The 13,557-nt window shown below is 50.0% G+C and overlaps 1 protein-coding gene and 1 long non-coding RNA gene across 7 annotated transcripts in view; one reads left to right on the top strand and one right to left on the bottom strand.

The window, feature by feature from the left end:
* LOC144308805 (uncharacterized) overlaps positions 1–9,676 on the bottom strand; it is a 124,292-nt gene extending 114,616 nt beyond the window's left edge. Inside the window, exon 1 of the long non-coding RNA XR_013375136.1 lies at positions 9,550–9,676. This is a non-coding gene — a long non-coding RNA (uncharacterized LOC144308805). The remainder of the gene's footprint in view (positions 1–9,549) is intronic.
* SLITRK2 (SLIT and NTRK like family member 2) lies at positions 4,977–12,978 on the top strand. Of its 6 annotated transcripts, none has more exons than XM_077889847.1 (4): positions 4,977–5,154; positions 7,267–7,338; positions 8,959–9,012; positions 9,534–12,978. In XM_077889847.1, exon 4 carries the CDS (start codon positions 9,577–9,579, stop codon positions 12,112–12,114), a length of 2,538 nt encoding a protein of 845 aa, XP_077745973.1. In that variant the 5' UTR covers positions 4,977–5,154; positions 7,267–7,338; positions 8,959–9,012; positions 9,534–9,576; the 3' UTR covers positions 12,115–12,978. The 6 variants fall into 6 exon arrangements, with proteins under 6 accessions (XP_077745973.1, XP_077745974.1, XP_077745976.1 ...); XM_077889848.1 differs by having other exon boundaries at positions 8,874–9,012; XM_077889850.1 differs by lacking the exon at positions 7,267–7,338.
* Positions 12,979–13,557: the final 579 nt, after the last annotated feature.

The raw sequence follows: 13,557 nt of genomic DNA, 5'->3' as shown, positions 1-13,557 counted from the left end.
CAAATCCTTAGTAGCTGCTCTCTTCTGGCTGTAACTCTTTAGAACTGGGCATCTTGCGTGCAGACATTTTTTAATGTTCCAGCAGAGTCAGCATTAAACTCTCTACCACAGCACATACTTTACCATATATTTATACTAGTCAAACATAAATACATAAATAAAATCAACAGAACTTAGTACAGAGGCTCAACTGCATTATATCGTTCCAATAATGTGCGATGTCAAACCCAATAAATTTGGTTTCCTTCTGAACGCATTAGGTTGTAACTCCAGACCAAAATAAAACTTCCAGCTGCAGTGAGATTAATAGGATGAAATGTGTCAGGATAAATGAAATACCTGCTAATGCTGTCCTAAGCCTTATCTGTAAAATCTGTGGCTTTTGCCATGTATATTCATTCCCTAGTCCAGCAAGCTTAAATATGGTTCTTACTGATTATCACTCTACTCCATCAATAAGAATGGAGATCTAGAACCCTCAGGGAGCAGGTGCCATCGCTAGTCAACACTTGATACAATTGGTTGAGCACTGTAAGTTTTTCTATGAGTTTGCACCACATGCACTTTTCCCCCTCTCTCTGTCCCCCACCCATTTTATTTTACTACCCCGTTGTCTGTTTTGTCCCATTTTTCCTTCCTCCCCTTCCTGATTCAGTATGTCAGTGTTCTTCAACCCCTGAGATCCAACCTAATAGTCACGAAGTCAATTTAGCAAAAAATTGGCCAGCAATTTTTTAAATAAACAGCAACGGAGTATTTCAGGGTGCATGGCTATGACAATGGTAATATGGTTTCAGAAACTCTTGCTTCAAAAAAAAAAAAAAAGAAACTCTTGCTTCTACCCACAATCGTGTCCTGGGTCATGAAGGAAAATCTATTTCTTTGTAAAGAGCAGCACCAATGTGCAGTGCCTGCCTTCACTGATGGTACCGGGGACATAAGAGGTGGCAGGCTGCAGGGTGTAGCGGGTCACGAAGGTGGACATTGGGGAGCCTGGGAGCTTGCTCTCGCTCTGTTGCTAGGTCATAGTGCATATCATGTTCCTTCCATTTGTTTGTTTAAAAAGTATAAGCTGTTTATACACACATACATGCACACATTATATATACATCAAATGTATATTTATACATGTAATAGAATATATATGTGTGTATATAGACACACAAATATACACACACACACATACACATGGCATACTGGTGCTACTGGAGAATGGTGGAAGCCAAGGATGCTTTTAAACCTCCCACGTTACATGTGACAGCCCCTGCCCATACACACACCAAATAATTATCTGGTCCAAAATGTCAATAGGGTCGAGGTGGAGAAACCCTGATACATACATATACCCCAGTCTTTGGAACAATCTAGGGAAAAGATGGAATGTTTTTAAGTTTCCATTCGAATGTTGGACATCATATAGTTCCAACCAGAATCACAAATAACTTTCTAATCCTGATTCTATTATCCAATTTATTTTTTTAAAGATTTTATTTATTTATTCATGAGAGACACAGAGAGAGAGGCAGAGACACACGCAGAGGGAGAAGCAGGTTCCATGCAGGGAGCCTGACATGGGATTCAATCCCGGGTCTCCAAGATCATGCCCTGGACTGAAGGTGGTGCTAAACTGCTGACCCACCGGGGCTGCCCTCTATTATCCAATTTAAATTAAAATGTTGCTTTCTCACTAAAATCACTGTTTTGTATAATTTAGTTATTTTAAGAAGCGAGTTTAGGAGTCCCTCATTTCAAGATCTCCCCTCATGTATATGTACATGTACCACTTGACAATTTTCAAGGGCTTTTGCACAAATCCTGTCCTTACTGACTCCACATGGCAGGTTCTAGTACCCAGTTTTATACATGGGGAAACTGACAGGTGCCTGCTTAGGTCCCCCTGCAAGTAGGAAGCAGAAGTGCGATTTGAACCCAGGTCTCTAAAGGCTTGGATGTGTCCTCAATTAAAAGACAAACTACTCGGGTCCTGGCCCAGCACTATTCCAATCAAGCCAACGTGCCTGCCAAAATAATCAAAATAATGGAATTGAATTTAAAAATATCCACACTTTCAATAGCATCACAGAACCAAAGTCTACAATATCCTCTAAACTATAATTACTGGTATTAATGGCATGTCCTCTGTGTTGCATTTCTTTATTTAGGAATTTGTCTCTGTCTGAAATCTTCTTTGAAACCTTTGATTCAAAAGAGACAGTATTCTCTGAGAACATCTCACATCTGTCTTAGAATTACTGATTCTGCATGAAGTTCCTACTTTGTCCTTTTTTTTAAAGAGCTTTCTAGCTCTGGATAGACACAGAGAAGGTGGAGAGGTGACATTCTCAAACACAGTAATTGGGCAACATTTGCATCATCTTAGAAATGCATGCACGTGTTTGTTTTTTCATTCATCCTATGTGAAGTTTCTGGTTTTCCCCAATCTTAGAATGAAATGATAAAAACCCAAGCAAAATTTGATTTTCTTTCTCTATTTCCCTACTGGCATTGCAATCAGGGATCTCTAAACCCACGGGTAATAGGAGCTGATCAGCAGAGAACAGCACACAGAGAGAGACCTTTATCATGCCACCACACCAAAAACTTAACAATGTCACTGTTATTCATAACAAAAGTGCGTTAACACGCTGGTCTTTGATATTCAAGTGTATCTGGGAATCTTCCCCAACACAGAAACTTTTTAAAAACTCAGTATAAAGAAACTTTCAAATAAATTGGCACTTTTGAAACTCACACACTTCAAGTTCTCTCCTACCGTAATTATCTATGCAACAACCCTCACAGAAAGTTTTGTGTTGCTCATCATTTTGTCTGTGTGTGCATTCACGACACCCTTGAAACAGCTACCCACCTACTCGAAAATTTTATGCTGACGAAAAGAAAAGCCTGCTCTTTCTTATTTTATCTTACCATCGGTGTGGTCCCGTGTGGAAAGGCAGGCTGCTGAACGCTTTTCTGGGGGCTGGTAAACATGATAGCCTTGCTTCCAAGGCTACTTAAAATTGATGCATGCCACATTTTACGTGTTTCTACCGGATCAAAATGAAATGTCGGTTTTTGTCATTGATACTGTGTTCCCCATCTAATCTGTGTACAAGTTACTGCTTTTGTGTATGTGTTCCCTTTGGCTAGAGACACACCACCCTTCTCAGTAAACTGTCTCCTTTCTCCAGCATGACTGTCTCATTATTTCTGCCTTTGAATAGCCTCTTAGCTCTGTGTTTTGTGGTTGTTTATAGCACCCATTAAATAACTACAAGAAAAGATGACAGAGTCAGAAATGAGATAAAGACACAGAGGAAACAGCATTAACTTTTCCTAGTTTGTAATAATATGATGTGCCCAGACCACTGCTATTAGCAAACTGCACAGTTAGTATTTTGCACAAATAAAGACATTAATAAAACAGGGTAATGTTTCTGTTTCTGAGTACGTAACCGTAAACAGTCTGCCCCTGTGCACATATGAGAACTGTGCTATTCTGAAATTGCTTATCTGAATGGGAGGGAGATCTCCAAAAGTCTTTTTCAGGAATGAAGCGAAAGGAGCAGCAATGATCCTTAAAATCTCGGAGATAATGACTATAAAAGATAATCCTTTGGACTATTCTGGAAGTAAACTTTGCATATATTCACAGCATAAGATTATCAGTAATTTTCTTTTAAAAAGGCCCAGCATGGTCTCCTTAGAAAACCAATATGAAAAGAAAGCCAAGAAAAGGAAGAGCACAAAAGATTCCCCCCGGGGAAGGGCAAGAATGAGGTGGGAGTCAGTGCTGTGAGAACCTGGCTCCACTGTAGAGGAAATAACCTTGAAAACACACAAACCCCAATGCAAATTCATTAGTAGGAGAGCTAATGTTTGCTCTAACTTGGGGCCTCTCATCGTCCAGCCCACCCCCCACCCCCCACTCCTCCATCATCAAACTGGTGCAGATTCTGAACTGGGGGTTTTACAGACTCTGGAGTGGCGGTGTGAATCAAGGCCCCTCTCCTCCGGGATCCAGGGGGAAATGCCTTAGTGCCAACCAAATAAACTAACTCCCTACTCCTGGCTGAAATGTTCATGAACACAACTGCAACTGGATGCCCGGCACCCTGGGAGGGTGGCCAGGCCCTGGGGAAAGCAGGTCTTGAGGGGGACGGCAACGCTCTTGGCGAAAACCGCACCTCCCCTCTTGAACTACAGGGACTCTTTCACTGAGCGCCTTCCTGTAGTCGAATCACAACCACCTGGACTACTAATAAGAGGGAAAAGAAAGGAGAAAGGGGAAGGGGGTGCGGGCGGTAGTGGCCAAAAGTATGCTCTGGTCGATCCAGGCAACGTGGCGAAGAATTAAAAAGAACCGAATGAAAACGGGGACTGGCACGCTGCTAAGGGCTCGCTTTTGTTAACACGGTTGCCCGAGTCTAGCTCAGCTCCATATTATATGGAAATTCCTTGTTTACCATTCTCGTAGGAGGTCCTTAAATATCGGCCTGCGAACTCCCGTGATTGGGCGCTTACTAGTTAGGGGAGGCAGCCGTCCCGGAGGGCGTCCAGCTCGGAGGGCTGGCTGCCGCTTCACTTGTCCGGGAACTTCCACCCGGTGGTCTTGGTCTCCCCTTGGGATTTGGTACCGACCGGGTGCCATCCTCATCTCACTGCACCGAGTCCGAGCTGCAGCCCACGGTCGGAGCTGCAAGGGCTGGGCAGAGTTCCAGGCGAGAGGGGCCGAGAGGCGTGAGCAGCGCTCCGCCGCGCTCGTCAGAGAAATGGAGCGGCGGCTTCTTTGTGGGCTGCTACATCCCCCTCCCGGGCGCACGGCGGGGACATTTGATCTGCAGGGTGATTGATAAGTGCGGAGAGGGGCGGCCGTCCCTGCCTCTCCCCCCCCTCCCCGCCCCCGTTCTTCTTCCCTCCTCCCTCTCGGCTCCCTCCCCGCTTCCTGCCAGAAGCGCTGCCCGGTGGCGAGCCGCTCCAGTGGGGATCTGCCTGCCCTTGGGGGCGCCGCCCGCGCTCGCCGCCGTGCCCCCGCTCCCGGGCCGTGCCGGCCGAGGCTGTGCCGGCTCCCACGGCTCCCACGGCTCCCGCGCCTCCCGGCTGGCCGATGCTGCGGGCGCCTCCGGGGGAAGCCGCGGGTGGCGCGCTCGCCGGGTAAGTTCACGGCAGCACTCGGGAACGCTGGCGCTCAGCCCCTCTGCCTCTCCCGGCCGCCTGCCCTCGCGGGGGGCGATCGGGCGCCGGAAGCCCGGGCGCGACCCGCCGGGGACCGCGCCGGAGGAGGCCGCCCTCGGTTGCCGCCCCCGCCCGGGCTCGCTGGCTCCGAGACCGCCCGCGCGGGCGTGGTCGGGCTCGGGGCGTCGCGCAGCCCCGGGGCCCCGCCGGCCGGCTGCGAGCCGCCGGTCCCGAGATGAACGCTCGCCCGGGCAGGGGCAGCGCGAGTGGCCGTCGCGGATGCGGACCCCGGCAGCCAGCGGGGAGCGCCCGGGGGGCTGAGCTAGCGGTCGGTGCCGGGTGCCCAGAGACCCGGGCATCGCCCAACCCCCCGGCCGCCGGAGGCGCCCTCCGGGACGGGAACGGGTACCTGCCGCCTGGGGAGGTGGGCGGGCGGGGGAGAAGGTCGGGCGGGCGGCTGACAACCCTCCCCAGCGGGCCCGCCGGACCCCCGTGGACCCCCTCGGGGCCTGGCGGGCGGCCGGGCGAGCGGGCTGTGGAGGCACTGGCGCCCCGAGCCGGGCTCTGCTCAGTCGGATGCCAGAGAGACCGAGGCGACGGAGTCTCCGCTCCTGCCTCCCTCGCCCGGCGAGGAGACGGAGCGTTTGCCTTATTTTAGCGGCCGCCTCTGCCTCCCTTAGGCTCCCAGCTCCCCCAGAACCTTTCCGCCACCCCAAAAGCCGGCTCTCGCTAGCGGGGTGTCGCGGCGGGTCTTCTCGAGACGCCAGGCCAAATGAAACTTACTTAAAGTGCTTTTTCCGGGTCGGGGCTGATTCGGTTCCAGGAACTGTGTTGGGGAAAGCGGCTGTAGAAGCTCGGGGACAGGCAGGAGGCCGAGGAGTGGGGCGAGGGCGGGGGGGGGGGGGGGGGGTAGTCCACCGACCCGTGTCGGAAGCTAACCATGGAATATCTGTCACACCATCTCTGCGCTCCCAGTGTCGCCCCCCACTCCAGCCAGCTTACCACCGCATTTCCTTCACTCTGTCATGTTCACGGATTTCAAGCCCCCCAGCTGCTCCCCACCTATCTACCCCTTCCCTCCCTCCCCCACCCTTGAAATTCTTAAGAAAATAGTCTCCCTCTTCAAGGAGTATTGACAGCGTCATCATTGTCTTGGAGGAAATTGCTCTATTTGCCAACTAAAACTAATATTTCATATTTCACTTTCAGATACTTATTTTTTTTTTAAGAAAGCACACGTTTAGGTAAGACACCATCACCACTGTTTAAGTTTAGGCAGATAGTTCTTCTCGAATTCACACTGAGCAGTAGTGAGCTTTTGGGAAAGCTCCTGGACCAGGGCTCAGAATCCCTGGGTTCTGCCTCTCATTTTATAGATTCTTGAACTTAAGCAAGTCAGCACTTCTCCTGGTTGAGGAATGCCCTCATCTAGAAAATGAATCTGATTGCAAAGGTCTTGCCCAGCTCTCATATTGGCTTCTGCTTCGACGAAATATTAACCTAATTAATAAATGTTTGGTAAATGAATGACAACGAATAAGCCATATCTCTCTAGGAACTATGTCTGTTTAGCGTTTAGAAATATGGAGGAACAAATGCCCCTTTGCTGTGAAAGGAAGCTTAATCGTGCACTGCATCACTCCGCATCTAATGATGCAATTGCAATAGAGAGTGGGAGGCCATTGGCCGGCTGCCCCTCCCCCTCGGAGGACAGCTCAGCTCGGGAGCCCTTTGGCACCGAGAAGGGAACTTGGAGGCCCCAGAAGGAAAGGATCTTGCCCAAGACCACGCAAGAATTACAGGATGGGGAGGGGGCTCACGATGTCTGGTCCAAGGCTCTTCCCCAAAGGGACAGGAGAGGGGAAAGGTGAAAGCCTGAGAAACATTCTGGAGGAAACTGCCAGAGCCACAGGTTGCCTTAGCGTCCAAGTCTATAAACTATCAGAGCCCTTCTGGGGGAGGAAGGAGCCAAGAGCTGGTGTGGACGTGAGCCTAACCTGGAGGCAGGAAGGGGAGAAGCGGGGGCGGGGGGGGGGTGCTCTCCATCCTCAGGCGGCTCCTTTTGCCAGTGGGATTGTCTCTATTCCAAAGCTGGCCCTGCAAGGGGACCTGTGTCAACTCTGTCTGAAGCAGGCTGGGACTGAAGAGGCGGGGAAAGCAAGTGTAAGTATGTTATGGGACAGGCGCATCCCCGGCCAATTCTTTCACCCCCTCTCTTCCACTGCCTCCTTTTCCTGCCTCACAAGAGGCTGCCCCTGGCCCTTCCAGGTAACAGCAGACATTCACATCTTGCAAATGGACTCCACACAGGGGACACACCTGGTTCCAGGGGACCTTAACCTAATGCAGGAGAAGGGAGATAATGAAGGCCATAACCCAACACCTGGCAGTTACTAAGGCTCTGAAAAGGTTATCTGAATCCAATTGAATGTCAGAGCTGGAAGGGCCCATACAGCCCATCCCCTTTTGCCAACAGCGATGGGAAGATCCAGAAAGAAGGGACATACCTGGCAGCAGAGCTAGATCAGAACCCAGGTCTACTGGATGTCAGGCCAAGACCTCTTCCATCTCTCGTCTTTCTCGGGAGCCAGTCTTCCTGCCTTCTGTGCTAGCTCCCCTGCCCTTGCTGCCTGGAGGCTTAGGCCCCCTCCGTGTGCTCCCACTCCTGGGCACCCACACCCAGCCAAGTGAGGCTCCGCCTGGCAGTGCCTCTCTGACACCCACTCCTCCTTCTTGCAGGCAAAAAGCACACGTTCAAACTTCATCATCCCGCTATCAACCTTAGGGAGAGAAGGGTTTTGTTGTCGTTTCCCTCTAACGTTGAGCTGGCTTTTCAGAATCCAAGCAGATATCTGTTTGGCCAGTCACCACCGGGAAAGTAATTTTCTCAGTACTGAAACAAAGCTCTGTATGTAAAGCACAAATCCCCTCTTCGACCTCCTACACAGACACTCCGGAGCGGGCACACACCCTACCCAGCACCCAGAGCATCAGAGCCCAGAGCTAGGAGGCTGGCAGGCGGGCCCCAGTCCTGTAGCAAAGAGGCACATCTCCTACACACACACACACACACACACACCCCTCGCACTGGGGAGATCTGGATCTCTGCTTGGGCATGTGGAATGAGACCCCACTGGAAGGGCCAGGAGGGAGTGGCAGGTGGGAGACACCACTAGAAGGGGCCAGAGGCCCAGGAGTCCCAGCGGTCCCGGCCCCTCAGCGGGGCCCCTCCTGGAGAATCCCTCTCCAGGAGCTTCGCCAGCCGCTCACCGCCCGCCGGGTTGGAGGTGGAGTAGTTCAGAATCAACTGACGCAGCCCGGATTTGTGCTTTGCGAAGCCACTCGCGGGGAAGGGAAGCATCTGCCCCTCCCTCCCCCACCGCGCGCCCTCGATCCACCGCCTGCCCCCTCCCCGCGTGACGTCACCCTAGCCCTGTCCGGGGGAGCCTACAAAACCTCTCAAATTCAAACTGCTAGGCGCACTGCCGCCGCCGCCACCGGATTGGAAGCGCGCGCCCAGGCTCGGCCGCCGCCGCCGCTGCCGCTGCCTCCGCCGCCCGCCGCCCGGGCCGGCCGGCTCCCCGACCTCCCTACGCAATCGCACCCCCGGGTCCCCATCGACTCAGCCCCCCGCCGCTCCGGCCCTCCTCTCCTCCCCTGCGGCCTGCCAGATTTCCAATTTCTGCGCACTCCCCCAGCCAAATTAGATCCGGCGGCAGAAAGCAGGGCAGCCCCCCGGGAAGCGGCGTCTTCTTTTACCTTGCTCTTCTTCTCTTTCCGAAGATGCTAAACTACTGGCGGACTGCGGAGGAGAGGGGTCCCGTCTTCTCCTGATGTGTGAGTAACCCCCACCCCGCTCTGTCTTTGCTCTTCCATCCTCTCTCCCTCCCCCACCGCCAGTCCCCTGATTTTCCCACCCCCTTTTTGCGCAGTTAAAAAAAAAAAAAAGTAAAGCGATTTCTGCTGCGAGCCTAAGACGGGCGAGCCGCCCGAGATCTCTTCAAGATACCCCAGGGGAGGAGGTGATGGGCTGGATTTAGTAGGACAACTCGATTACTAATGACTCCGCGGCTGGCTGCGACCCGCCGGGAAATCAGGTGCAAGCATGTGTGCTCTGGGACGCGCGTGTGGGTGGGCCGGCGGGGGCCGGCGGCGGGGGTGGGGGGCGTGGGGGGTGGGAGGTGGAGGGCGAGGAGAGGAGAAACCGCTTGGAGAAATGCAGTGATTTCATTGTGCCGTGTTGCCCACTCCCCGCATTCTCCGTGCCTCCCACTCCGCCCCCTGGCTTTGCCATTTTAATCGGGCTTCCTTGTTTCTTTCTCCCCCGCATCCTGCTCTCTCCGGCACCCTTCCCCAAGGTTTGCCTGTAGGTACCTGAACTGACACCGACGGTGCCTAAAGATGCTGAGCGGCGTTTGGTTCCTCAGTGTGTTAACCGTGGCCGGGATCTTACAGACGGAGAGCCGCAAAACTGCCAAAGACATTTGCAAGATCCGCTGCCTGTGCGAAGAGAAGGAAAACGTACTGAATATTAACTGCGAAAACAAAGGATTTACAACTGTCAGCCTGCTCCAGCCCCCCCAGTATCGAATCTACCAGCTTTTCCTCAATGGAAACCTCCTGACCAGACTGTACCCTAACGAGTTCGTCAATTACTCCAACGCGGTGACTCTCCACCTGGGCAACAACGGGCTGCAGGAGATCCGCACCGGGGCGTTCAGCGGCCTCAAAACCCTCAAGAGACTGCACCTCAACAACAACAAGCTCGAGGTGCTGAGGGAAGACACCTTCCTCGGCCTGGAGAACCTCGAGTACCTCCAGGCCGACTACAATTACATCAGTGCCATCGAGGCAGGGGCGTTCAGCAAACTGAATAAGCTCAAAGTGCTCATCCTGAATGACAACCTTCTGCTGTCGCTGCCCAGCAATGTGTTCCGCTTCGTCCTGCTGACCCACTTAGACCTGAGAGGGAACAGGCTGAAAGTGATGCCTTTCGCGGGCGTCCTGGAGCATATCGGAGGGATCATGGAGATTCAGCTGGAGGAAAACCCATGGAATTGCACCTGTGACTTGCTTCCTCTCAAAGCCTGGCTGGACACCATAACTGTTTTTGTCGGGGAGATTGTCTGTGAAACTCCCTTTAGATTGCATGGGAAAGATGTGACCCAACTGACCAGGCAAGATCTCTGTCCCAGAAAAAGCACTGGTGACTCCAGTCAGAGGGGCGGCCACGCTGACACGCATGTCCAGAGGCTGTCGCCTACAATGAATCCTGCTCTCAACCCAACCAGGGCTCCCAAAGCCAGCCGGCCACCCAAAATGAGAAATCGCCCAACTCCCCGGGTCACCGTGTCAAAGGACAGGCAGAGCTTTGGACCGATCATGGTGTACCAGACCAAGTCCCCTGTACCCCTCACCTGCCCCAGTAGCTGTGTCTGCACCTCTCAGAGCTCAGACAATGGTCTAAATGTAAATTGTCAAGAAAGGAAGTTCACGAACATCTCCGACCTGCAGCCCAAACCCACCAGTCCAAAGAAGCTCTACCTGACAGGGAACTATCTCCAAACTGTCTACAGGAACGACCTCTTAGAATACAGTTCTTTGGATTTGTTGCATCTAGGAAACAACAGGATTGCAGTCATTCAGGAAGGTGCCTTCACAAACCTGACCAGCCTACGCAGACTTTATCTGAATGGCAATTACCTTGAAGTGCTGTATCCTTCCATGTTTGATGGACTGCAGAGCTTGCAGTATCTCTATTTAGAGTATAATGTCATTAAGGAAATTAAACCACTGACCTTCGATGCTTTGATTAACCTACAGCTACTGTTTCTCAATAACAACCTGCTGCGGTCCCTGCCCGATAATATATTTGGGGGAACAGCCCTGACCAGGCTGAACCTGAGAAACAACCATTTTTCTCACCTGCCTGTGAAAGGGGTTCTGGACCAGCTTCCAGCTTTTATTCAGATAGATCTGCAAGAGAACCCCTGGGACTGCACCTGCGACATCATGGGCCTCAAGGACTGGACAGAACATGCCAACTCCCCCGTCATCATCAATGAGGTGACCTGTGAATCTCCCGCGAAGCATGCAGGGGAGATACTGAAGTTTCTGGGGAGGGAAGCAATTTGTCCAGACAGCCCGAACTTGTCAGACGGAACCGTTCTGTCCATGAATCACAACACAGACACCCCTCGGTCGCTTACCGTGTCTCCCAGTTCCTACCCAGAACTACACACTGAAGTTCCTCTTTCTGTCTTAATTTTAGGATTGCTTGTCGTCTTTATCTTATCAGTCTGTTTCGGGGCTGGCTTATTTGTCTTTGTCCTGAAACGCAGAAAGGGGGTGCCAAGCGTTCCGAGGAGTGCCAACAACTTAGACGTAAGTTCCTTCCAGTTACAGTATGGGTCTTACAACACTGAGACTCAGGACAAGACAGATGGCCACGTCTATAACTATATCCCCCCGCCTGTGGGGCAGATGTGCCAAAACCCCATCTACATGCAGAAGGAAGGAGACCCAGTAGCCTATTACCGAAACCTGCAAGAATTCAGCTACGGCAACCTGGAGGAGAAGAAAGAAGAGCCAGCCACGCTCGCTTACACTATAAGTGCCTCCGAGTTGCTCGAAAAGCAAGCCACGCCGAGAGAGCCCGAGCTGCTGTATCAGAATATTGCTGAGCGAGTCAAGGAACTTCCCAGTGCAGGACTGGTCCACTATAACTTTTGTACCTTACCTAAAAGGCAGTTCGCCCCTTCCTATGAATCTCGACGCCAAAACCAGGACAGAATCAATAAAACCGTTTTATACGGAACTCCCAGGAAATGCTTTGTGGGGCAGTCAAAACCCGACCACCCTTTACTGCAAGCTAAGCCGCAATCAGAACCAGACTACCTCGAAGTTCTGGAGAAACAAACTGCAATCAGTCAGCTGTGAAGGGAAACCACTTACAACCCTATGGCATCCAAGGATGCTGCTCCAAACTGTTGGAGGCACTACATTTGCTTTTGTGTGTGTTTGTGTTCTCCCTCTCTCAGCATCAATGGGGGACTTTGAAAATGTTTGGGGGATGGGGTGAAGCAATGATACTGCTTTTCCAAGTTTTCCTTTAAGTTATTTCTCTCTTGCTCCCCCCCCACCTTCCCCCCCCTTCTCTCCTTAGGAGTCATCATTGAACATGAATGTTTCTACAGTGCATTTTTTTCATATATTTTGTTTATGGTTTTGTTCCTTTTTTCCTCTTTTATTTTTCCAGTGTGGGAATGGGAAGAGGCGATTATAGTGAATGAAGAAAGAGTAAGCAAACTTTTCACGTAAAAATGGATATTTAGTGTATTTTGTAGAAGATCTCCAAAGATCTTTTGAGACTATAAATTCTTTTGTAAATAATGATATATGGTATTTCTGTCTTCAGTTACCAAGTATAGCCACTAGGCATCACTTCTTTGTGTTAAAGTGCCTTTGCACTTTAAGTACATTACTTAAATGTTGCTTTTAGCTTTGATAAATTGAACATATTTTAATGTGTTGTATTTTTGAAATTAAAAACACTGTAAAATAGATAAAAATGTCAGCTATATTAAGTCAACGTACAGTTTGCTTGAGTTATAGAAACCAGCCTGTCATCAAATGATTCTAGTTGTAGGACTTTAGAGATTTAACTGTAAAATATTTCCTTTCCTCTGGGTTTGTTCTAAGTGATTTTATTTAAGTCAACTAAGGGGATTTAACAGTGGACTAGAGGTAAGAAACTGCCTCCGTCGGGATTAGTAATTCATTAATAAAATATATTTAACCCAATATCAGAGTGAATTGAACAATTAATGCCCTTCCGTAAATCATTATTTTACACTAACATGGTCAGTGTTTTAGATTATTTTCCTAATTAAGAATGCATTACACAACTTGTAATATATTTTTTCTGCATTAAATTAGATATTTTTATATATTTAAATGAAAGAGTCTGTATTTCTAACTTTTTAATTGAAATTAATATTTTTTCTGCCTACTGAAACATTTTCTATAAACTCACACCAGTAGAGGCCGCCACACACCTCATTTAATAAAGACATATGAGCCATTAAATACCTTGAAGGAACACTTCAAAGGTGAGATTAAAACATCCCAAGTAAGTTCTCTGCAAATTCAAGGCAACAGAGACAAATGTGTACATCACTTTCTATTTCTTTTAGCATTAAAGATTAGATTCAGAATCCTCAATTTTCACATTTTCAAAGAAAGCAGCATTTTCCTCTTACATTTATTGAAGCGTTAATGGGGTGCTATCAGATCATGTACTATTTGCATCTCCAAATCAATTGAAAAGTACCTAAACCAAGAAAGTAAGCATCTTTTCTCTTCTGCCTTCTTGAGGCATGT

This window comes from Canis aureus, chromosome X, assembly GCF_053574225.1.
Source record: "Canis aureus isolate CA01 chromosome X, VMU_Caureus_v.1.0, whole genome shotgun sequence".
NCBI classification, from domain to species: domain Eukaryota; kingdom Metazoa; phylum Chordata; class Mammalia; order Carnivora; family Canidae; genus Canis; species Canis aureus.
This window is presented reverse-complemented; position numbering and strand designations above follow the sequence as displayed.

Bases quoted from the DNA above. Each gene is read 5' to 3' on its own strand.
- SLITRK2 (XM_077889850.1), top strand. From the start codon at position 9,577: ATGCTGAGCGGCGTTTGGTTCCTCAGTGTGTTAACCGTGGCCGGGATC.